This window comes from Myotis brandtii, unplaced genomic scaffold (assembly GCF_000412655.1).
Source record: "Myotis brandtii unplaced genomic scaffold, ASM41265v1 scaffold670, whole genome shotgun sequence".
Classification (NCBI taxonomy): domain Eukaryota; kingdom Metazoa; phylum Chordata; class Mammalia; order Chiroptera; family Vespertilionidae; genus Myotis; species Myotis brandtii.
In genome coordinates, this window is record NW_005370611.1 from 3186277 (window position 1) to 3213187 (window position 26911).

General features: G+C 37.5%; 1 protein-coding gene across 2 annotated transcripts in view; it reads right to left on the reverse strand.

Annotated features, from left to right (window-relative positions):
• Window positions 1–26911, reverse strand: part of SNTB2 (syntrophin, beta 2 (dystrophin-associated protein A1, 59kDa, basic component 2)) — a 61306-nt gene that overhangs the window by 12030 nt on the left and 22365 nt on the right. For both annotated transcript variants that reach the window (XM_014529179.1, XM_014529178.1), the window contains exons 2-5: window positions 26451–26664; window positions 17948–18158; window positions 11184–11326; window positions 2561–2757 (exon numbers count right to left, since the gene is read on the reverse strand). In XM_014529179.1, coding sequence (XP_014384665.1) covers window positions 2561–2757; window positions 11184–11326; window positions 17948–18158; window positions 26451–26497 — 598 coding nt within the window. In that variant the 5' untranslated portion in view covers window positions 26498–26664. The remainder of the gene's footprint in view (window positions 1–2560; window positions 2758–11183; window positions 11327–17947; window positions 18159–26450; window positions 26665–26911) is intronic.

Sequence of the window (26911 nt, forward strand, 5' to 3'; positions counted from 1 at the left end):
TAGTTTTTAAATCCTCTCTCAAGGATATTTCCCCATTGATTTTGAGAGAGAGTGGAAGAGAGAGGGAAAGACAAAGAGAAATATCGATGTGAGAAAAACACATCGATCGGTTGTCTCCTGCACGAGCCCTGAGGAGCCTGCAACCAAGATTCGTGCCCTTGACCAGAATCGAACCTGGGACCCTTTGGTCCACAGGCCAAGGCTCTATCCACTGAGCCAAACTGGCTAGGGCCACAATTATAGCTTTACCCATTGTATGCCATAAGCGCCTGTAAACGCAAGTGGTGGACCTTCCACACACGCCACGTGCATCTATAAAAAGAACAAACAATTTCCCCAAGTGGCAGCCCTGACCAACTTTAAAAATTTTTCAGCTGAAAATATTCAAGAACACCCGAATTGTGAGTAATATATTTATTTTTATAATATTCATTGCAAATTGATTTTTTAAATTAAATTCAAAATATCGTGGCGTGTGGGGATGGTTTCCGTTTTGGACGCGTGGCAGTTAACTGGTTTTAAATGAACCTTTCTGAATCAATGGACCAGAAGGTGGTAACATGTATCTAAAGAACATGCTTGTTTTATGTTTGTATGTGTGTATATATGCAAATGTGTGCACTAAGTATACACACATTAAGACAGCAGACTAAGTGTGCACACATGAGTATGTGCATGTACACACACACACGTTTTAAAGAAACTTTGACTTTCACCAAAGCAGTTTCCCTTCAGCCAGTTTAATATATCTGGCAGACCTCTATAGAGTAAGTGATTAACAGGTATAGCACATCAGTTGACCTGAATTGTGAAAATGAAAGTATTACCAAGGAAATGGTTAAATAAGGCTGTGAATGAGAACAAAAAGTTCAAAATCTACCTAAAAATGTTTCTTTTGTCTATTTAAAAATAAAAGAAACCAGCTGTCTTTATTCTCCTCCTCAAACCGTCTCTATTTAAACAATTGTGAGCCGGGGACTAAATAGATTTTTTATTTCCTGGAAGATACAGTTTGGCTCCCAGACACCAAAGAAACAACTCGAAACTAAAAAATGTTAAAAATCCAAGTTGAACTCTTTGCTTGGGAAGCATATCTCTCCGGATCCTCGGAGAAGATCTGATGACCCCAGATGCCAGGATGGGTGTGCTGGCCTGATTGCTCAGGCTTGCACAGGAACACAGAGCATCACAGCCTTTCAGACTGAGCACTGGCCATCCCAGAAAGCACAGTCTGTGGTCAAGATGAAAACTAGAGCCCCGCAGCCCTTAATGTGGTGACCAACCACTTCACAGAGAAAACAGACAGGAGACAGACCACTGAGAAGGACAGAGTGGATGTGGTGGCTTTGGTCAAAACCCACGGTGGGTTCTTACTAGTCACTGGTGTCACTGCTTGGATCGTCACTGTGGCTGTGAGGAAAATATCGACGTCCTAAATAGATGAAGATCTGCACTATCTGACAACACTAAAAAACTGTCCCTGTGCCCCTGCACTTCTAAGCCATGGGCTCCCTCGCTTTCAAGAAGCAACAGAAAGAAAGATAAATCACAAGACTTTCTGCTCTTGAAACATTTTCTCTTTTATAAATTCTGTAAAACTAGGTCTATAAAATAAAATCATGGATAAAAGCAGCAAAATTAAGTAAACCAACTTATAACCAAGATATTTAAAGCAATTCAAACTATATTAGAAACTGTAATTGTGTATTAATTTTGACTATTCTCTGTTCTTATTAAAGTGAAAGGCAATCTGGAAATATCTGTACATATATACGGTGCATAATACACAAATACTGTGCATACATATGAAACCACACCCCTAATCATATAGACTAGCCACAAGAGGGCGCTTTAAGAATGGAAAGAGATCGCCAAAATTAATTCCTTCAGATGCTTATTTCAATAAGTATTGGGTACACATCTTCAAACTTTTGAAAAGAAACTTGTATTCCAAATTATTTTTCTATAGCCATAAGCTATTTTAAGGGTATCTATCTATATCTTATATTCCAAATCTTAACTAGAGGGTCAATGCATCTAGTACTTGGTAAATGAGTCTTTATGTTATCAGACAGATTAAAATGATGAACAGCCCTAACCGGTTTGGCTCAGTGGATAGAGCGTCGGCCTGGGGACTGAGGGGTCCCTGGTTCGATTCCAGTCAAGGGCATGTGCCTTGGTTGTGGGCACATCCCCAGTTGGGGGTGTGCAGGAGGCAGCTGATTGATGTTTCTCTCTCATCAATGTTTCTAGCTCTCTATCCTTCTCCCTTCCTCTTTGTAAAAAATCAATAAAATATATTAAAAATAAAATAAAATGATGAACAGTAAAACTGCCATCTTGTACAGAGGGTTTTATGAATGTGCTCAGAGCCATGTACAAGGCTTGGAAAAACTTCGCTATTAAAACAAAGAAACCAGGTTTCTTCCCATCATGATCACTTTAAGCTGCCATATTTCAGAACATTTTAAAGTCTGGTACACATGATAATGACTTGTACTTTACGTATAAAAACAGTTCCGTTTAATTACTATTATAAGTGAAATGCCAGGATCTATACCTAGAGAGACTTCCTTGATCAGCTCAGCAGCAGCATGGCAACCCTGAACGAGTATCCTGGTCCAGGTGGACAGATCCCGATGTGTCTCCACCCTGAAGAGATGCATCTCAATGCCCTGCCGAGAGCCTGTCCTGGTAGCAAACGTGAGGTCAGAACCAAGGGAGGGTGATCGACATCCAGAGCCAGAATGAACCAACCTAGGACCACAAACAGAGCAAAGGTTAAAAGTACTTAATGTACTGTCAGAGGAAGATGTCAGTAATTGATGCCGGCTGATACGCAGAAAATTATAAAAGCCATCAGCAGTGTTTGGAGAAGTACATTTCCATATAAGTAGATACCATTCTGTTTTCCCATAAAATGACCCTTGGTGTCACAGGCACAAGTCCCCAATTTCCCACTGACATTTTTATGCTCCCAAGAGGCTATGCATATCAATAAAAGGTTCAATTCTGTTTAGAAAATGATAAGCCCCTACACATGCATAGCTGCTCTCTTTATCAACCTCACTCACCAGATTAGTGTGTGTGTGTGTGTGTGTGTAAATATATATATATATTTGTGTGTGTGTGTGCACACTCGAAGGATGAACCTACACTGACACATCATAATCACCCAAAGTCCACAGTTTATACCTCAATGAAACTGCTAAAAAAACCCACACACAGTGAAGTACACATGTGGAAAAAAACAAGAGAAAAGTAATTTTCTTTAGGGTCATTAAACTATTCAACATTTTGTTTCATGGCAACCACTTAATACAGTTCAATTTATTCACTTCTTCCAAAAAATATTTCCTATAAGTTCTAAGTGATCAGTATGAAAGTACATACTTCCTCACTTATTAGAAATCCAGCCGACAATGTTTTCCATACAGAATTTTTAAAAACTTGACTAAGAAATGTACAGCAAAGAGAAAAAAAATGTCTTGTTGGCTTCATGGTAGGCTGTATACCTATAATATTTTCTACAAATATGTTGGTTCCTTCCTTCACTCCTCTAACAACCTGAGGAAGAACACATCTAAGAGCAAATGGGTGCTCCTTTACATTGCCCTTAGTTGTCAGGGAGTCACTATTGGTTCAGATAAAAGGCAAGAGTGCATTTCTTAAAGAAAAGGCAATTTCTTCTAATCCACCAACTGGTTTAACCAAGTTAATTACTATAGTTCTCAACCCTGGCTGTATACTAGAATCACCTGGTAAATAGCTTTTAAAAATGACTGATGCCTGGCTCACATCCTCAAAAATTCAGACTTAACTGGTCTAGGGTGTGGCCCAGGAAACTTTATTAAAATTTTTCCAGATGGTTCAAGTGTGAGGCTACAGTTGAGAAGCACTAAACTAGTGGCTTGCCAACATTCTTGTCTGAGCACCCTTCTATACTCTTAAAAACTACTGAGTACTCTAAAATGCTTTTGTTTGCATCCATTATATTTATTGATAATTAGAAATTAAAACTGAGCAATTTAAAAATATTTATTAATTCATTTAAAAATAATAAACCTGTCATGTTTTTTTAAAATTAATTTATTGTTTAAGGTATTACAAACAGTAGTACATGTCTCCTTTTTTCCCCATTGACATGTTAATATAAATAACTTCTCTTTATTAAAATATCTTCCAAAACAAAAACATTTAATGAAGAGTGGCACTATTTTAATTTTTTACAAATTTTCTTATATCCAGCTTAATGAAAGGTAGCTGAATTCTATCAGCTTCTGCATTCTGTTGCAGTATGTAGTTGAAGTATATGAAGAAACCCCAGCCTCACACAGTATGCAGCTAGAAAAGGAAGTATTTTAATAGCCTTTGAGATATTTGTGGATATCCTGTCCACTGAACCAAAACTCCAAGTGTTTTCTTTTTTAAAAAACATATTTTTATTGATTTCAGAGAGGAAGGGAGAGGGAGAGAGAGAGGGAGATAGAAACATTAATGATTAGAGAGAATCACTGATTGGCTGCCTCCTGCACACCCTCTACTGGAGATTGAGCCTGCAACCCGGGCATGTGCCCTTGACCAGAATCAAGCCTGGGACCCTTCAGTCCACAGGCTGACGTTCTATCCATTGAACCAAACCAACTAGGGCTTTAAAAAAATATTTTAAATATATTTTTATTTATTTCAGAGAGGAAGGGGGAGGGAGAGAGATAGAAACATCAATGATGATAGAGAATCATTCATTGGCTGCCTCCTGCACACCCCACACTGGGGATTAAACCTGCAATCTGGGCATGTACCCTGACTGGGAATCAAACCCTGACCTCCCGGTTCATAGGTCTACGCTCAATCACTGAGCAACTGCATCCAGGCATCAAGTGCTTTCTTAAAGGTCAGCTGCATTGTAGGATCTGAAACCTTACCAATAAAGTTAATATCCTGTTACATTAAAAATCCACTGGTTTCTCTTGCATTTTGAATGGATCTTTTTTATATGCTTGCATGATTTTGTAACATCATTCATTGGTCACTTGGAAAATATTTTTTCACTGAGCTATGCAGATTTTCCAAATGTTTAAACTATCTCATTATACAATATCAAAAAGTGACATTTGCTAACACCTCACTTACAGATGGTTCAAGTGTGAGGCTACAGTTGAGAAGCACTAAACTGTACTCTAAAATGCTTTTGTTTACATTCGTTATATTTAATGATAATTAGAAATTAAAATGCTTTTGTTTGCATCCATTATATTTATTGATAATTACTGTTACATCATCAGAAAATTCTTTAGGTGCTGGAAAGCTGTCAACTCACAGGGACAGATACACGTTTTCCAGAATTCCAATTTTTTTTTTAATATATTTTATTGATTTTCTACAGAGAGGAAAGGAGAGAGATAGAGAGTTAGAAACATCGATGAGAGAGAAACATCGATCAGCTGCCTCCTGCACATCTCCCACCGGGGATGTGCTCGCAACCCAGGTACATGCCCTTGACCGGAATCGAACCTGCGACCTTTCAGTCCGCAGGCCGACGCTCTATCCACTGAGCCAAACCGGTTTCAGCCAGAATTCCAATTTTTGTTTGAAAGCTAGAATTTTATAATTGACAACAAATACTACCCGTGTTTTTCTTAAGTGACAAAATCATTTTGGTCATTTTAGAGAAAAATGTCTGACGAATACCCAAGTCTCAGTTACCATAGTTTGTCAGCCAGTTGTTATTTCAAGTAAAAAATGGTGTTCCATGAAAAACACAGCAAGTTCAGCTCACAACTCAAATACACAGGTGCTTTTCTTTTGAGAAAACCACCATACTTCACAATATTAAAAAGATGAATACTCAAGGATTGAGAGTTAATAAAACGAATAATTTTTACTGCTCCAACAAAGACATTTTTAGGTTAAATTGGCATCCTCCCACCCCCTCCAAGTCATACAGTTTGGTGCCAATTGTCTTGATTCATGATAAGGCACCAGCAATTTTACCAACTCTCAGTGCAAATGTCAACAGTGAAAAAAGCAAGTTATTTCTTAGTAATAATTTTGAACTCATCTTCAGATCCCCTGAAGAAGGGATCCCCAGAGGTCCATGAAAGTAGACTTTGAGAACCGCCTCATTGAGTTGATTCCGAGAGAACTAACATGCCACTTAAACATTAGCTATTTCAGCAAGAGTTAAACAAGCTTCAAAATTACTCCACATATCATCCAAGTAAGGCAGAGCATGGGGAAAGTGACAGGGTGCGGTCTACCATATTCAGTTTGGTTGTTAATCCCAAGTCAGACATTAAAAAAATAAAGTCTAGGAAAATGTTTCCTACAGATCTGATTATGAAATATTTGGCAGAGGGAATCTAATGCAAACCAGCTGCTGGAGTTTTGCTATGAGCAGTTAGTTAGCGCACGCCGCCAAAAGGCCCCCTTTAGTGGGGAGGCCAGATGAGCTCACGCAAAGGCGTTTTAGCAGCTTTTCCCTGTAAGTGCTACAAGCACACCACCACTCCCTTTTCCACACTGTAAAGTAGTCACACTTTCTTTGGATCTTTTTCTCCTCCAAAGAGAGCTTACTGAAAAAGATGACAAAATGCATATCCTACAAAACCCACAGCACCTTTAAAACCAATGTGTTCTTCTACTTCTATCATGTATCTGGCTTTAATCTCACGAGATGTATAAAATAAAAATAAAAATATAAATAAAAATCCTCTTCATTTACCACTTTAATGTTTTACTTAATTCTTTACCAGCCTGAAATATCAGCTATTTAAGTACACACACACACACACACACACACACACACACACAAGAATCTGTAGGGGTGCAAGCCAATATAAATGATAACTCATGGTAATTTAAATTACACTACCCTGACAATGTTCTTTGATTTTTGACCATCTACTTTTGTGGATAATCAAGGTCCTTAATTTTTCTTCCCTATGTGTTTATGCTATCTTTTTTTCTTGTCTCATCCACTCGTAAGTATTAGAGATAGAATCAGTGAAAAGTGAACATTCAGCCCTTTCTCATCTATACTAATAAAAGGGTAATATGCTAATTAGACCAGACGTCTTCTGGACATCATTCCGGACGTCCTTCCTGATGAAGCTGGGGCTGGAGGGAAGCCAACCCGGGTCCCGGGTGCCAGAGGGAAGCTGGTGCTGGCAGCTGGGGGAAGGAAGGCCTACTCTTGCACAAATTTTCATGCATTGGGCCTCTAGTTACTCATATAAATCTCAAACCCTCTCTTTCCCCCACACTAAAAAGACACAAGCACACCACTTTCTGGCCTTGCCTTTCTTTGTGGTAAACCTCCTGGTCTGGTTCCATCCTCGGGCCTCTCTCTCAGTGACCATACTCTACCCACTCTGGGAGACAGAGGATGATAAAATCCCACTTAATTATATCATGTACTGTCTTAAACCAATTCCACCTGGTGGAGATGGCCACATGGAAAAACTAAACTCATCTGCCTGTCATCTATGTTCCTAATCCACTGGTACTTCCTGAACAAGGAGTTAAGAATCCCTGCTGTCACATTAATTACTCTTAGCATGAAACATGTTCAGGGAGCTACAGGCCCCACCCATTTAATTAATGGACAATTTCAATTTGCATGTCTAGGTTGATCCAAATAATACATTTGAATTCCTCACATTTAATATGAAACTTTCACTATTTGTAAAAGCTGTTGTAAAACTAAACTCCTCTTTTAACAATGGCCAAATTAAACCAATTATATTTTTTATATAGAATTCTTCTTTGACTTATTTTCACTTAATAATAAATTATTATTCTTATAATTAAAGCAGCTAACAACGTGTTAGGTACCATTGTAGGCATTTTACAAGTATTAACTCATTTATTACTCACACCCGCCCTATCTCATTAGAGTTTCATTAACAAATGAAAAATCTATAGAACAGAAAGGTTAAGTAACATGCTCCCAATTACCTACTAGAAGTGGCAAAATAAGGATTCAAACTCAAGTTTATTAAGGATTGGCCTTAGTCCCTTCCATTAAATGGCATTGTATTTTTTTAATTATAACATCTTTATTGAAATATATAATTCACATGCCATACACTTTGCCCATTTAAAATGTATAGTTCAATAGATTTTGGTACATTCAAAGTTATATAATCACTACCACATTGCATTTTAGCACATTTTCATTACTTCCAAAAGACATCCTATACTCATTGTTTCTCCCACTCCCCACCCTATATTCCTGGCAATGACTAATTGTTCTGTCTCTATAGCTCTGCCTATTCTAGACATTTTATACAAATGGAATCAAATACTATGTGGTCTTTTGTGTCTAGCTCCTTTCCACTTAGCATAACGTTTTCAAGGCTCATCCATATTGCAGAGTTTATCAAAATCTTACTCTTTTTTATTTCCAAACAATATTCTATTGTATGGATATATCATATTTTATTCATTCATTATTTGAATGAACGTGGGTTGCTTCCACTGTTTGGGTTTTATAAATAATGCTGTTATAAACATTCATGTGTAATTTTGTGGGTGGACATAAGTTTTTGTTTCTCTTGTGTATACAACATAGGAGTGGAATTGCTGGGTCATACGGTGACTCTGTTTACCCTTTTGAGGAACTTCCAGACTGTTTTCCACATTGACTGCACCATTTTCATTTCCAGGAGCCAGTGTATGACGGTTTCATTTCCACATGCCAGTCTACACTTGTTATTATATGTCTTTTTACTTATAGGCATCCTAGTGGGTAGGAAGAGGTATCTATCGCACTGTGATTTCGATTTGCATTTCCCTGATGGCTAATTATGTTGAGCATCTTGTTATGGGCTTATTAGCTATTTGTATATTTTCTTGGGACAAATGTCTATTCATATCCTTTTCCCATTTTAATTGGGTAATTTATTTTTTTATTATTGAGCTGTAAGAGTTCTTTCTATTTTCTAGATACAAGATCCTGATTAGATATATAATTTGCAAATATTTTCTCTCACTCTGTGGGTTGTCTTTTCACTTTCTTTTTTGTTTTTTTCCACTTTCTTGATGGTGACATTTGAAGCACAAATTTTTAAAAAAATTTTGATGAAGTCTAATTGACTTATTTTTTGTTGCTTACACTTTTGGTGTTCTATCTAAGAAAGCTCTGCCCAAGCCAAGGTCATGAAGATCTACTCCTGTTATAATTTTAACTCTTAAATTTATTTCTAACTTTTCTTTAGTTGCAAATTAATACCACACTAATAGTACAAACACAAACACCCATTTCCTTCCTTAGTACCAAAGTGCTTTTGTAGTCTAGGACTTGTCTAGCCTATGGCCAGAACCTAGTTGTTCATGGGATTGTAATTTCTAGTATTAAACAAAGGCTCACCTATGGAATGTCACAGTGCCACAATTAAGGAAAGGTCTAAGAATAAAACTACCTTCCTTGCATTTTATAATCATAACTAGAGAATAAGCTTTTACCCTGAAATTTAAACTTAAGCAATCTCTACAGTCATAGTCATAAGCTTAACTCTTTGGAAAATATAAATTTAATCGCTGCACTTATAATTACTGAGACATGTCCACATGATTTCATAGGATTCCTGTCATGCTTCCAATATAACCATGACAGAGAAACTATAACTTAAGTAACAGAATTTAACTCAACTGAGATTTAATGAGGGCCTACTATATGCAAAGCATTATAGGAAGTACTAAGATGGCTAAGTCACAGTTCTTAACTCAAGGTTATAATTTAGTGGGGATTAAGAAACAAAACAAGAGCCGAACCGGTTTGGCTCAGTGGATAGAGCGTCGGCCTGCGGACTGAAAGGTCCCAGGTTCGATTCCGGTCAAGGGCATGTACCTTGGTTGCGGGCACACCCCCACTGGGGGGTGTGCAGGAGGCAGCTGATCGATGTTTCTCTCTCATCGATGTTTCTAACTCTCTATCCCTCTCCCTTCTTCTCTGTAAAAAATCAATAAAATATATAAAAAAAAGAAAAAGAAAAAAAAAGAAACAAAACAAGAGAAACTGACGGTTAGAGTCAGTCTTCCTGCAGGACCCTTATGACCTGAAGGACTTAATGAGTGGACCTCTCTCATTCTAAGGCTCAACAAATCCCTTGTCTCTATTCTGTGATCTAGGTGTTCCAGCTCTAAATCATAGAGACACTCCTGAAAAGCTATGTAAAAATTGTATTTTTATTAAAAAAAAAAAAAGATATATGTAAGGGAGCGTGGCAAGTTGCAGGAAGTCCTATATAACATGAAAGTCTTCCTGTAATGTAAGGAATACCCTTCCTCGCATAAATCTTTGCTTGCTCAAAGCAGGACTGCTCCCCACTGTTCCCTGTGGGACATACCAGATGGTTTCAACATTTAGCTCTTTTGAGTACCAAATGCTTTTCTGTGGGGCTCCTTTTTAATGTGTAGTTTCTGAGTTACATCAAAACCTGATTCTTGGGGGCAATGGGAGGGATATGAACACATATGCAATAACTTAATCAATAAAAAACAACAACAAAAAAACCCTGATTCTTTTTAAAGCTTCAATAAAACTGCATGTGCAATATGTCTTCTAGTTTAACACAAGGTAACTAGTTTCCAGTTCTCTCTCAAGACATATTGGCATCCAAATCTATATTTCTCTGTTCTTTGTGCTTCCAACTCCCCACTTCTAGCATGCTAGAAACATCCCATTGCTTCAGGTCAAATCAATGTTTATTTGATGGAATCAAAAGTATGTGCTCTTCTACCAGAAAGAGAAATTGAAGAATATTTTGGCTGAGCTGTGTGGTTTATCCACAGTACCACATTCTGGTTTAAATGATTTCATCACTCGGTCAAGAGGCTACCACAATTTCAGTGGTTTTGTAGTCACAGTCAATAAAGTAAAGGAAAAAACACACACACTATTTACTTATATTCATGACTAAGCAAGTCTTAAAGGGAGCAGTTAGAAAGCGGCTTCAACAACTTAAAAAATGCGCACAAAAATACTAATGACAGAAACCATTTATTCTGAACTAGGAGAAGCAAAATAATCAGGTTGTGAAATAAAAGTTTTTGTCTAAATCAACTATGTCAGCTACTTAAATCCTATTTTAGGCACCTAAGATAATAGACTTCACTTTAAAATTCTTTAGAAGATTTAGAGTAGGACAGATACTTTCTTTTTGTGTCTTTTGTCTTACCTTGTGGCAACAAGAGGGTAGCTGTGACATGGTGATGCCCAGGCATCCCTTGTCCATGGCATACAGTCATAAAGCAGCAAGTCCTTCTCAGTCACAGCCATGAGAACAGGTCTCCACTGTTGTCTTCCACCATCTAGTTTTGCCTGTTACAATGGTGAAATCCAGAAAGCAGAGCTAACTATAACGATATGTAATTATAAAAGTCCATTCAGTGGTGGTCTGACATAGCAGGTCTCCATTTGTTTCTCCATCCATATTTTCTAAACATCAGTATTTCTCCAATATTTTTTGTAAGAAATGTATTTTAAATACTTTCAATAATAAATAATTTAAAAACCTGATTTAAATATTTTTTAAAAAAAGAAAAAGAAATATTTTACATTACAACCCAATACACACACACACATATAAATAACTGAATGTAAAAATTTCCAACACAATATATATTTTAAATACTTTCAATAATAAAGAATTTAAAAACCTGATTTAAATATTTTTTAAAAAAGAAAAAAATATTTTACATTATAACCCAATACACACACACATATATAAATAACTGAATGTAAAAATTTCCAACACAATATAATCCCTATATTTTGTGCAGTGTACTCTGATCATTTCTATTTTTTTTTTAAATGCTGATGACCTACTATGTTGTATTCTGGAAAACACTCATATAAACTATTGTCAAATATTTCTCTATTATACTTAGGAAGTTTATGTTTCAGTTTCAAACATACCATTGCATTTACTTGCATCAAGTTCAATGATCTGAGGGTTTAAAATAAAGGAAAACCACCACTGTTTATCCATACTGTCAAGGATCCAAGGCCCAAAAGCAAAAGACTACATTCAGAAAAAGCTTTGGTATCATCAAAATATTTGTCCTCATGGCCCTGGTCGGGTAGCTCAGTTGGTTAGAGCATCCTCCTGACACAACAAGGTTGCAGGTTTGATCCCCAGTCAGGGCACATACAAGAATTAACCAATGAATGCATAAATAAGTGGAACAACAAATTGATGTTTCTCTCTCCTCTCTCTCTCTCTTTCTCTCCCTCTCTCCCTCTCTCTCCTCTCTCTCTCTCTCTCTCTCTCTCTCCCTCTCTCTACCCCCCCTTCCCTTCCTCTCTGTAAAATCTATCAGTAAGTAAATAAATTTAAGCAAAACATTTGCCCTCATGAGATAAGATCTTTGAGCAGACCATGCTTAACAACAGTGTATTTTAACACTGATTCTTCAGCTCACTATCATCACAGTGACAGATGGCTTCAAGGAGAATCCAAATTGTTGAATCACTTGTCTCTTAAAGAGATGTCTCAGAGCCCCTTTTCATTTTCTCCTCTTTAATGACTTCTGAAGATAATCTGGACATGTTAGAGCACCTTAAGAATAAATTTATAATCTGAAAAATGGCCTAAGTGGTTCTGTTGTGTGTTACAACTGCCACTCGGGCTCTTTCCTCCTAGCTAGAGCCCCCAGCTGGTTCCAGGAGTGGGAAATGGATTCCACTCAGTGAAGTGACCCTTGTTCTACTGTGTGCTGAAAGCACAGAAATACGTGATCTGACTTTCAGAATTCAAGCAAATTATTGTAGAAATAATTATACTTTTCTTACCAGTGAACCCAAATTTTCTAGGACTCTATATTAGTCCATAAGTAACTGTAATGTCTGGAGAGAGAATGCCATCTCTAAATAGGTTTTCTAGATTCTTACATTTTTGGGTCACAGGTACCCCAAAGGGAGTTCTAGTTTATGATTACTACTAAGTCTTTGTCTCTGAAATTGTTATGGATAATATTTCAATAGGGAAAATAATGTAACATCTATCTTCCCAAAGGGTTAAAATGATCATCTGATTTTTAAAAAATTAATGATCTCCTAAGTTGTAAGAAAGAGATTTTGAAGGCTAGATCAGAGTATATGGATTTGGAAAACCTAAATGAAATGTATTTCTTCCCAAGGAAGATATTTTAGGCTCTAAAGAAAACTGCAAATGTCAATAGAATATTCAATTTCAAGATAAAAAACTTTTTATTCAATTAAAAAATTTAAAAAGTATTTATTCTTTAGCTCTCTTGAGTCCTTAGATTTTGGAGAATATCTTTTCCCTTTTCTACTTACCATTGGAGAATAAGAAAGCCTCAATTTAAGTCATTCTGTTTGCCTATTTGCCTTAACTTATAAAGATACTGTTTGCTTTTACAGAAGTCAAATGCTGCCTGCTATATATAGCTTGTGTTTTCAGTTGTGGTATCAGTGCAAGCAGCGTTGGGGCTCCACTATTGAGGTTATGGCTGGAGAAAAAAGGGACACTAATGTTAGGGTTTTTGTTTGCTTGTGTTTCAACATCCACACATCCATACGCCTGCATATACTCTGGCCAAATAAGACCCTTCTGCAAATTTTATTTTTGAATAAATAGAGTTAGATAGCACTAAAGATGAAAAAATACTAATAGTTACTACTCTTTCCCTAAAATCTCTTAATCTAATAAATCTTTTTGACAAGTGATGTACTTCTTTATTTTTTAGAATAGAAAACACAGAGCAAATACTAAGTAAACCATTTCACTAATACTACTTTGAGTCTTTACACATTTGGGGAATTATCAGGGACCAAGCAGGAACTGTGAGAACAAAGTTTTCTTTTCCCGTCTTGGCTTTTCTAACCTATACTCAAATGCTTAAAAATACTGATTTTATAGATAATTAATGTTCCCCCATTTGATGCACTTAAAGAAAATTCCCTTTTAAGAATATAAACTAAAAGGTAAACTATCAGTCACATCAAAATCAGTATCAATAGAGAAGTTCCTTTGCATAGAACAGATTATTTATCAGTTACCAAATATCTATATTATAGGTTTTCCCTGTTTTAAGCAAACTCAATTTATGACAACATGAAATAACAAAAAGGATAAATTAAGGAGAAATCATTTAAAGTTAAATGGTCCTTTCTTAATTTATTTGCCCCAAATGACTATGTTTTCCAAGTACAACTGGAACGGTTTCATTTATACGAAAACTTTTCAGGAGATGCACCTCTTGCCAAAAGAAATGCTTACCTACATTAAATAGGTTATATGATCTGAAATTATCTTGACCATTTTCACACTCATAAACAATCTTATGGTCAGAAAGACTTTGGCATGTACCTAGTCCAACCTTTATCATATATATAAGCTCATGATACTTCTGAGAAATGCTATCCAATCTTGCTTCAACACCTTATTCTGAGAGTGATATTTAATTTGGGTAACCCAAACAACTATCTCAGAAAAGTAAAAATCAAGAGTATTTTAGAAACGGTACTTTGAATTAGTTCAGTGGTACTATTTTTAAAGTGGCTGAAACTTTTCTTCTTAGTATTATTTCCGAACCCTAAAGTTGTCTTCTTAGACAAGATTTAATAATTAGTGACTTGTTTGCTTGCTTTTTGTATGTATATACAGAGACAAAGAAAAAAATTACTGCGCTTCTACTATAATACAAAGCATAAGGCTAAGTTCTCCGGTGGCAATAAAGATTTAGAAAAAGTGTGCTCCTGTATTCCAGGAGCTCACAAATGAGTGGAGGAAACACACATAATACAGTCCATAAAAAACAGACTGTGATGAATTGGTGGCTTAATTTTTCTCCGACTTGTCTGTATGTCGCATGAACTATATTAAGTTCGCTTTAAAAGTCTGGCAACTCTAACATTGCTGGGAATCTAAATTAGTTCAAGGCTTATGGAAGGCAATTTGAAAATATTTATCAAAATTACAAATGCACATACCCTTTGTGGTAGTTTAAAAATATGTCCTGACTGGTTTCTCGGTGGTTAGAGCATTGGCCCATGGACCAAAGGGTCTCAGGTTCGATTCCCGGTCAAGGGCAAGTACCTCGGTTACAGGTCCCCAGCCCTGATGGGGGCACCTGTGAGAGGCAACCAATCCATGTTTCTCTCTTTCTCCTCTCCTTTCTCCCTTTCATTCTCTCTAAAAATCAAGGGCAAAAATATCATCTGATGAGGATTAAAAACAAAACAAAACTAAAACTATGCCCACAAATTCTTTACTATTCTTCCCCTTTAGAGGTGAAGCCCTTGGGTGTAGGCTGTTTGGACATAGTAACACAGTTCTAATGAAAAGAGTAAAGCAGAATAAAGTAGAGGTCATAAAAGGCACTGTAGCTTCCATATTGTTCTCTCTCTCAGATCAACACTCTGGGGGAAATTATCAGCCATGTTTTGAGGACATTCATGCAGCCCCGTGGAAAGGCCTGACGACTTCTGCCACAGGCAGCAAGAAACTGAGGCCTTCTGCCAACAGCCATGTGAATTAATCGTGTTGGAGGTGGACCTTCCAACCCCGGTCAAGCCCTCAGATGACTGCCACCCTGGCTGACAGCTTGACAACTTCATGAGGGATCCTGGGCCAGCACCACCTAGGCAAATTGTAAACAGATTCCTGATCCTTAGAAACGGTGTAAGGTAAATGCTTGTTATTTTAAAGCCACTAAGTCTTGGGGTAATTTATTATATAGCAATAGATAATTAATATACCTGTTGACTCAGCACTTCTGGGAGTTATCCTACAGATAGAGAAATATCCCCTACTCTCTGAATTGTCATTATCCAAACTCAGGAACTGATGTGAATTTCTCGATAAATCCCTTTCTGACCAAAGTTTTAATACTCACTAACACAAACTTATGAACCAAATATATTCAGATATGTGGGTTCCCTTGTACCCTGATTTATCTGAACTCGGAATCAGACTTTGGACAGTACATGTTTAAAGAACAAACTACAAGGTTATTCATTGCAGCATCATTGATAATGGCAAAAGACGATAACAGCGAAATTGGGAGAGTGCTTATTTAACTGCAATCACACAAAGGAAAAAAGAATGCCCTCTGTTCATTGATATGTAAAGATCTTCAGGACATACTGTTTAATGAAAAAAAGAGCAAGGTATAAAATAGTGTGCATAATATGCTATCTTCTTTCATAAGAGAAGAAAAGAAGGATATATGTTCCCATTTGCATAGAGAAACTTTCAAACAAATCATTAGAAAGTAATGAAATTGATGATCTTTCTGGGGAATTGGGAGTGAGAACTAGGCGGATGGGGGACAGGAAAGAGTAAGACTTTTCACCTCTTAACTTTTTATTCTGATTTTTGAACTATGTGAATTATTACCTGTTAAAAATCATGAACATTTCTACTATTGCTGAAAGCACAAAAAATTACCATTCAGTGGTGTTTTTCAACTATTGCATAAAAAATAGAAACAATGATAAACATAACTAAAAGACTAAAACTTCTGTAAGTCATAAGTAGTTATAACATGATTTTCATTAGTTTCTTCTCTGTCTAGTTATTCTAATTATGCTCCCTAAAAATGATCAAATATCTGAATATATATGGTTCTTAAGTTTGTGTTAGTAATATAATTCTATGTTCTAATTTATTATAATTATTATTTGAAATGTTCAAAAATTTCAGAGCTGAAAAAAATAGATTAGTAGAATCCAAAATGGTCCACAACACAATCACTGAAAGTTACCAAACAAGATTGCCAGGCCTCACAATAGATCTACCAAATCAAAACTCTTTTTTAAAAAAATATATTTTATTGATTTTTTACAGAGAGAAAGGGAGAGGGATAGAGAGTTAGAAACATCAGCTGCCTCCTGCACACTCCCTACTGGGGATGTGTCTGCAACCAAGGTACATGCCCTTGACCGGAATCGAACCTGGGACCCTTGAGTCCGCAGGCTGACTCTATCCAGAGCCAAACCGGTTAGGGCTCAAAACTCTTTTGAGGTGGAAGGGGTGGGGGGTGGGGGAGGCGACCTGGGAAACTGTACTTAAAACACAAAACAAAAATCAAAGAACAAAACCACCCTGGGCTGATACTAACTGCCTGCCCCCTTGCACACACATGAAGGAACCAGGATTTAAAGAGATGAAGGCACTTTTAAAAAGATCTAAAACCAGTGAAAATCAGAACTAGCACTTGAACACTCTTCTTTGAACCCCAAGTCCAGTCTTCTTTTTTCAAGTCCTTCTGGCCCAGCTGACAGTGAAGGACCCAAAAGAAGAAGTCTGTACCATACATCGCATAGAACTCTTAGTCTCCCTTAAGTCAAACTTGGATTACGTTCTTCCTTTCCCTTCGGTCAATAGCCACTTAGGTTCTCTTGTTTCTCTTCATTTTTCAGTTGGGGAAGACATCTGTCTAATGGCTTGTAAAATACTTTGTATATTTTATACTTTTCCCAGAGCAGGGGACTAAGCCTGCTGTTCCTAAAACTCTGTCAACAGACTAGAATAGGGGTTGGGAAACTATGACCTGTGGGCCAAATGCAGCCCACTACTTGTTTTTGTAAATAAAGTTTTATGGAAACACAGCCACACCTATTCATTTTCATACTGTCTATGACTGTTTTATTGCTACAATGGCAAGTAGTTGTGACACTATCTAGCCCTTTACAGAAACAGTTTGCTTATCCTGTTCTAAAATCATGAAAAGTATTTTCTGTCATTAAGAAGAGAGGTGATAAATAAGAGCCTCTTTTTAGTTTGTTGTGATGATGATTCTCATGACGGTCAGTTCTTCTGGTGGTGGTGATAATTAGCAACAAATAGCTAAATGGTAGGGAGGATAAACAAAGCTCTGCAATCCGGATGTCCAGACATGACTGCATGATACATATGAAATGGGGGAACCATCCTGGCTATTAATGGCAACCCTGCCCTGTCGCCCAGCCTACCTGTTCTGCCAGCCAGGCAATATGCTTGACCTCCTTGCTGCCTCCTGCTGTACTGGTTGCACCAAGCATGGCATTGAGTTCAGCCAACACCTGTGGGAGGAGAGCCATAATGTTGGTGTGGATAGCTACGAACCAGGAGTGTGCGGTGGCTGTATCCTTGCAGCGTAGGATCAATGTGTTCCTGCTATCGGGAGAATGTAGCTCTATCAATCTGTGTGGAAAAAGAAAACAAAAAAGTGAGCTAGATCAGAAGTCATCAAATCTGCCAGAGTTTAACACACATTATTGGGAATCTATTTTAATTTTACATTCCAGAATAGAGATGCTTTCTCCTAAGTCCATAGTTTTCTCCAGTTCCAGGGAAAACCACATGTGGAAAGATACTGGTAATCATCAGAAAGACTAACTGTTGGGTCTCCTATTTCAATGTGTTAATATAATAACCTAAGACAGTGGTCGGCAAACTGCGGCTCGCGAGCCACATGCGGCTCTTTGGCCCCTTGAGTGTGGCTCTTCCATAAAATACCACGTGCGGGTGCGCACGTACAGTGCGATTGAAACTTCATGGCCCATGCGCAGAAGTCGGTTTTTGGCCTGGGTGAGTCTATTTTGAAGAAGTGGCGTTAGAAGAAGTGGGGGTACGTTCGCTGAGGTCGACCCCTCAGATTGAGGACGTTTTTAGCAAAGGCCAGCTTAGGAGTACCCTAATTAAGTTAATAACAATGTACCTACCTATATAGTTTAAGTTTTAAAAATTTGGCTCTCAAAAGAAATTTCAATCGTTGTACTGTTGATATTTGGCTCTGCTGACTAATGAGTTTGCCAACCACTGAGCTAAGATGAGGGAACCTGTTGTATAGTCTATAATAGAACACTGTCTTAATTTCCATGCCAAAGAAATAGAAAGCATGCTTGTTGAATCTGATGGGCACATTGTAAAGAAGGAATAGATATTTTAAAAAACATTTAGAAAATACCTTTAGAAAAGTATTGCTAGATAAATAAAACCTACTGCCAAACAGTGAACTGAAATTTTGTGTGAAATAAAGGAAAGAGGAAATAGTTGAAGAACATGATTCCTTATGAAAATTTACAACTTTTTTTTAGTGTTTGAGTAACATTATATAATAAATCATCTACTGAGTCATAGTAGTAAAACAATTAAGAGATCTTCAACTCTATGACTATTATTTGTTAATGCTCAACTGAGAATAATTTATATACTTCAAAAGTAACCTTTAGAAATTAGTTAAAAATTTTTAAAAGTACATTGAACAAATTATGTATACAGCAATTTATTGGGTACTGTTTTGTGTTTTGGCCAAAATTTTTGTCAAGATGACTTTAAAAAGTCAAATAAATAAATGACTAATATATATACACACTGCTGTGTTCTAACAGTTCTCTCAAAATGGAAAAAAAAAAGCTCTTAGGAGTGCTTCTCATGGTAGACTAGAAATTGATGAATTGCCACTGTCTTCCTAAAGACAGTTTTTGCTGCCTTGAAGCACTGCTATCAGATCCTACAACTCCCGCCAAAGATAAGCGGTTTACATGTACACTGACATTTCTTTAAAAAAATTTTTTAAAAATTGATTTCAGAGAGAAAGGGAGAGGAAGAGAGAGGGAGAAACATCAATGATAAAAGAGAATCGTGGATCAGCTGCCTCCTGCACACCCCCTATTGGGAATTGAGCCCACAACCCAGGCATGTGCCCTGACAGGAAATCGAAACATTGCCTCCTGGTTCATAGGTCAATGCTCAACCACTGAGCAATACCGGCTGGGCTACACTGGCATTTCTGCCTTGAAGCTTGTATTCCTCTCATTTGCCCAATATTTAAATTTGCCACATTTAATACGGCAAATATTCACTCTCATTTGAAAACTGGTTAGTCTATCTTTCTTGAACACACGTTTATTGAGCACCTACTCTACATACCAGATACTGTGGTAGATACTGCTATTGGCGATACAGTGATGAAAAAAATAGTCTCTACCCTCACTGGGTCTATAGTCTAATGGGGAAGGCAGAAAAGTAAACAATTAACACACAATTACAGGTTATAAAAAGTGCTTCTATTCAGGACTATGAAGACTACTATGAAGTTCTTATCTAAAAAAGGCACTCTGAAGGTGGTAGTGGCAAAGCAGAACTGCAATGGAGGCCTCTATCCCTCTGGGCACCTCCCCCAAGCAGGTGTTATGCTATGAGACAGGTTATAAACACACCTACCTGTACCTATCTATTCACCCACTCACATGCCTTCCCAATGGAGTTAGCCATGTAGTAAAGCATCTAGGGAGCATGGTTGCTGGGTCAAATGGTAAGACCCTGTTTTGCTTCGTGAGAACCTGCCAAGGTGTCTTCCAAAGCAGCTGGATCATTGGACATTTCCACCAGCAACAAATAAGAGTTCCTGTTGCTCTAGACCTGGATGGGTGGCCCAGTTGGTTGGAGCGTCATCCCATACACCAAAAAGTTGGGGGTTCAATTCCTAGTCAGGGCACTTATCTGGGTTGCAGGTTCAATCCCCAGTTGGGGTACATGCGGGAGGCAAATGATCAATGTTTCTCTCCATCGAGATATTTCTCTCTCTCTCTAAATCAATGGAAATATACCCTCAGGTGAGGATTAAAAAGAGTTACTGTTGCCCTAATTTTAGCCATCTTAATAGGTGTGCAGTGGTATCTCATTGTTTTGATTTGCAATTCTCTAATGACATATGATGTTGAGCATTTTTCATAATCTTATTTGCCAACTGTATTTCTCTATTTCTCTTCTGGTAAGGTGTCTCTTCAGATCTGTTGCCCATTTTTTAAATTGGGTTGGCTTCTTATTGTTGAGCTTTAAGAATTTGTTTATTTGGGTACCAGTCTTTTATCTGATCTGCATTTTACAAAGATTTTTCCCCCCATTCTGTGGCTTCTTCTCAGTCTCTAATGGTGTATAATGGTTAATTTTATGTGTCATCCTTAAATAAAGTTTGACCAGATTGCTGCTAAAACATTATTTCTGGGTGTATCTGTGGTGTTTCTGGGAGACATTAGCATTTGAACCAGTAGACTACGTAAGAATGGCCCTCACCAATTTGGGTGGGCACCATGCAATCCACTGAGGGCATGACTAGAACAAAAAGGCGGAGGAAGGGCAAATTTGCTGTCTGCTTGAGTTGGGACATCCATTTTCTCTCTCTTTTTTAAAAAAAATATATTTTATTGATTTTTTTTACAGAGAGGAAGGGAGAGGGACAGAGAGTTAGAAACATCTATGAGAGAGAAACATCGATCAGCTGCCTCCTGCACACCCCCTATTGGGGATGTGCCCGCAACCAAGGTACATGCCCTTGACTGGAATCGAACCTGGGACCCTTCAGTCCGCAGGCTGACGCTCTATCCACTGAGCCAAACCAGCCAGGGCACCATCTTCTCTTATCCTCGTACATTGGCACTCCTGATCCGTGGGCCTCTGAACTCAGACTGAATTACCCCCCTGACTTTCCTGTTTCACCAACTTGCAGACAGCAGATCATGGGACTTCTTAGACTCCATAATTTCATGAACCCATTCCTAAAATTAATCTATTTCTTTCTTCCTTCCTTCCTTCCTTCCCTTCCTCCCTTCCTTTCTCTCTCTCTCTCTCTTCTTCCTTCCTTCCTTTCTCTCTCTCTCCTTCCTTCCTTCCTTCCTTCCTTCCTAAAAAAACTTCCTTCCTTCCTTCCATCCATCCATCCATCCATCCATCCATCCATCCATCTTTTCTATTGTTCTGTTTCTCTGGAGAACCCTAATATACAGTGCCTTTTATAGAGCAGAAATTTTTAATTTTAATAAAGGTCAACTTATAAAATTTTTCTTTTATGTACTGTGAGTTTGGTGTTGTATCTAAGAAGTCATCAGGAACCTTTAAAAGGAATTTTTTTAAAAAGCACAATCCTAGACGCTCATGGAGAAAAGAAGAGAAGCACTACAAAATTTTGGAAATTGGCAAGCAGGCAAAGGAGTTAAATGATGTATCAGACCTAAAAAAAGTGGGGAGAGCCAACTCCCAGCCAATCCATGGTGTAGAATCCCAAAGAGGCTGAGGAGTTGGAGGCACCAGGTACCTCTGACCGTAGAAGTAAAGCACACAGTTAAAATAAAGGGTCTGGCTGAAAGCCTGTGCCAGCGTTCCCCACACCCAGAGGCCAGTGACTACCCCACCCTCAAACAGCAAAAGATTCAAACCCACACTCATCTCACCTAACTGGGTGGAAGAGCTGGTGATGTCCGTAACTCAGATCCTCTACCTCGCTGATTGCTTTATAAAGGGGCTAATTATTCCTACCTGCTGCTTTGGTCCCTGTAAGCAGCTTACCATCCTTAGACACACGCTAAAAGTTCAGTCCTAAAACCATGACAAGAAATTTCTTTCACTCCTCCTCCTGGCCTACTTAGCACTACAGATAGGAATCAGTTCATCCTTCTCTGGGTACGAAACGTTCACCTTCTGAAAAGGCCTTTTCACCTCATACAGTTCCTGACAGTCTCTCAGACACATCTCCTCCAACAGCCTCTGAACTCTGAACATCCTAACATCAAAGACCCTAGTTATTAATAACTGGAGGAATGGAAAGTAAGTCTGTTATAAAATAAAATTAAGTTTGATTAACAAAGTCCAGTAGGCTGGAAAAAGGTGAAAATAGGCAATAAATTAGTTTTCAGGGCAGGATCACTGGTATTTCATGAAAAGAGAAATTCTGCGGTGTTTTTTAAAAAGGGATTGTGAAATAGCAAATTAAATGAGAAGAAACAGAAAAGAAACTCCAAAATTCTGATGGTTCTAGGATCCAGAAGAATCTGCCTTTGAAGAGGAAGCTCCCCTACACCTGACAAAGGGGACAACGGATTTCCTAAAGCCTATTGCTGTTTTAAAAGAAAAATTCATATGAAAACTCTCCTAAAAAAAAACTTGGAGGCAGTCTGCCAGTAATTGTTTGGGTCCACAGGAGAGAGGAGGAAACAGCTACAGTGTGAACAGTTTTGGCTTCTAGTCAAACCACTGAGGATTTCCTGAGAAATGCAATTCCATTCTGATCATATGAATCAAATCAATATCTAGATACACGGAAGCATAGGATTCTATAAGTCTAGCCTGCTTATTTCTCCTGTTTAGTAAAGTCTCTGATATAACTTATGTGCTCAATTTAGTAGTAATTATATTGTTTTATGTGTCATAAAACCAAAATTTACCTTTTACATGGAAAACAGCCAATGTGAAGATGAACAAGACATTGTGAACCAACTCTAAGGAAACAGATGTACATTTCCAAAAAGCAGTGTTAAGAACACCTTGTCCTTACTAAACTCCACACTGCCCACATGGCTGTTTGCTAAGGAATGGGCTCATGTTCTCTCCCTGAACGTCATCATTATTTATTTAGCTTTCACTTTCCAGAATTAACTGTTTATAACTATCAGAAGCATCTAGTGAGGTCTTGAGAACTCAAGGTGGAGAAGAGAATACACTTCCTCCTCCTTATGTACTCATTCTGATGGTCAGCACTTTTTTTTCCAGCTCTGGATAGTGAATATGAAACTAAATAAAAGTAGTAAAACAGAAGAAAAGGATGCTTCCCTCTTGTGTCAAATACCTGTTTCAATTAGAAGGTAAAAGATGAACCACAAAGAGATTCCTACATACCCACCAGAATAGTTAATATTGAAAAGAGTGCCATCACCAATGCTGGCAAGGATGAGAAGCAACAGAAACTCTCCTACACTGGTGGTGGGAATGTAAAATGGCACAACCGCTTTGGGAAAAAGTCTGGCAGTTTTTTAAAAAACTAAACATATACCTACCCCTTGACCCAGCAATTCCACTTCTAAGAATTTACCCAAGAGAAATGAAAGTGTATGCCCACAATAAAAGTTATAGAAAAATATTCACAATAGCGCTGGCTGGTTTGCTCAATGGTTAGAGTGTCAGCCCACAGACCAAAGGGTCTCTCTCTCTCTCTCTCCTCCCTCCTTTCCACTCTCTCTAGAAATCAATGGAAAAAATATCCTCAGATGAGGATTTAAAAAAAATATATTCACGATAACTTTATTAATATCAGCTCCAAACTGGAAATAGCTCAGGTATCCATCAATACAAAAATAAAGATAAAGTGTGATACATTCATACAACACAATACTACTCAGCAACAGAGAGAAAGAACTATTAATATATGCAATAAGATGGACGAGTCTCAAAAACCTTATGACGAGCAAAAGAATTCTATCACAAAAGAATACACTTATATAAAGTTGTAGGATAGTTAGAACTAATCTCATGCTAGAAAATCAGAACAGTAGTTGCCTTGGGAGGTGGGAGAGACAACTGACTGAGAAGGGGCACAAGAAAACTTTCCAGGATGATGGTAATGTTCTGTATCTTGATAGGCTTGCCTTATATAATTGTATGCATTTGTCAAAACTTAAGATTTATGCATTTTATTGTATGTAAATATTGGCCCAAAAGGGGAAAAAAACTATAAAAAACACTGAACTCTAGTTATTTATATGCATGCTTAAGTATTTAGAGGAAAATATATTAATGCCTGCAATTCACTCTAAAATGCATTTTATAAAAACTGTGATAAAGCATAGAGTAAAATGTTAATGGTAGAATCTAAGTGGTGGAAAAATGGGCATTGACTATAAAATCCTTTCAACTTTGCTACGTGTTGAAAGATTTTCATAATATAATATTAGGGGGAAGTGAAGAATGATGGGATGATGAGAAACCACATGCCTACTTACGGCTTAAAAACAGATTCCAAAGTATTTTCCAGATTAGGGAACATCTAAGCCTATTTCTTGCTCAGAGTTTTACAAAAGACTATGGAAGATAAAGATTTTCAAACAGAAACACAGTCATCTAAATAAAGCTGCAATTTGACTAGTGTCTTGATGACAGATGTCCTGATGAAACTTATTTTTGCTGTTCCTACATAAATTGTGATTTTTCGCATGGCTTTAAATGTTGCAGCTGTGTCACCTGCCATGACACTTCCTCTGACCAAGTGGAGATAAATTTAAGGATCAAAAGGTCCAGTTGATTTTATAGATATTATCTTATAGATATTATCTTATTTATCATTGAAATAGTTCTAAAGAATATAGTTGAGCAGGTATTAGTCCATTTTATAAACAGAAAAATACAAACAGGAGGACAGAGAAATTAAGGGACTTATTTAAAGGGTCCCGGGTTCAATCCAAGGGCTCATGACTGGGTTGTGGGCTCGATCCCCAGTAGGGGGCGTGCAGGAGGCAGACAATCAATGATTCTCTCTCATCATTGATGTTTCTATCTCTCCCTCTCCCTTTCTCTCTGAAATAAATAAAAAAGCAACAAAAACAATACAAATATATCAGAATATAATTTTAAAAGTGTGTAGACATTTTAAATACTTTTTACAGCTACTATTTTTAAAGAATCTACTATATGCTTGACTCTATGCAAAGGGCTTCATATTTAATCTTCACAATGAGTTAATTATTATGCTTTTGGGTGTGTTTTTGAACAGATGAAGATATGGCAGTTTATGGAGATGAAGGAACTTGCTCAGACCCTTCCTTTGAGCGGGTACCTAGGTGGGATTCAAATCAAGGTCTGTCTGATTGCAGAGCTCAGTTCGTTAGGGCATACCATACCACATGTTATAGAGCAGGAGCTTTAATGTCCCTGTGGTCTAAAATGCCCAAGAAAGTCACTCAGCTACTTGCTGTCTTCTATGATCCATTCCATCTGATCAGGTACCTGGCCCTGCATTCAGACTGGAGGAGACCATGAAAGTGAAAGCTCATAATAAAAAGTTTATCCTTACCTATGTCTTTGGACAAGTTTATCCCCCACCGCCCCCCCTAATCCCTAACCTAACACTAGGTTTACCAGTACCACTTCATGGAGTTAATGAAGACAAACTCATAGAAACCAAATGTTTATAGAACTAGGAGGGACATTAGAAATTATCCAATTCAACTCTCCCATTTTACAAACAAGGAAACTAAGGTCAAGAGAAGCTAACTTGCCAGGGTCACATTATTAGTTGATAGTCAGGTCTATAATGCAGATCTCTGACTCTTTACACACCCACAGTATAAGGAACTTACATCTAAACAAACATTAAAAAAATCACTTTAGTAAAATTATTTCAATTACAAAGTAACGTTCATAGTGAAAAAAGTAATACTAACATTCCAGAAAGGTATAAAACGAAGACCATAAGTCCCTTCTTTCCTTCCAATCCCATTTCACTCCCCAGGAGTATCCACCATTAAGCTTCTTGTCTGTTTGCCCCCAAATTTTCTATATATGTACTGTACACATATGTATGAAGTAATTTAAATATGGAATGCCAAAAACTATTTTCTTATCTCAGACTGATGTTTCCCTCTGTGAAATTTAGTCAGTCATGTTACTGCAAAATGATATTGCAACATGTCTTTAAGTACAACGTTCTGCTTAGGTACAGCTCACCTGTTCTCCAGATCCGGCATGCTTAGGTTTCTAGCAGCAAAGCACATTTTGAGAGGAATGACCTTCCTGTCCTTGGTGCTGTTCTGGTGTTTTGGAGAACCAGAGTCTTCACTGCCACTAAAGCTTGGTGACTGGGGAGCTGCACCTTCCCATGGCAGATCTGATACTAATGATGGCTTCTTGATATATGGCGTTACTTCTCGGATGAATTTGACTGTGAACAAAAATCAAAGAAGGAGGTTAGTATTTTTGCTTCCTATAAAAAATGACAACTAAAATGCAACATTCATGCAATATCTAGCATAAAGTAAAAAACAAAGCCAAAAACATTAATTTAAAGAGCCAGCACACAGAATCTTAATATTGGAGGGTCCTTTAAGGGCATGTAGTACAAATGAAATAGCAATACTCTATTTTAAAAACTTTAACTTCTGAGCTTATGTATGTATTGTTCTGTCTTC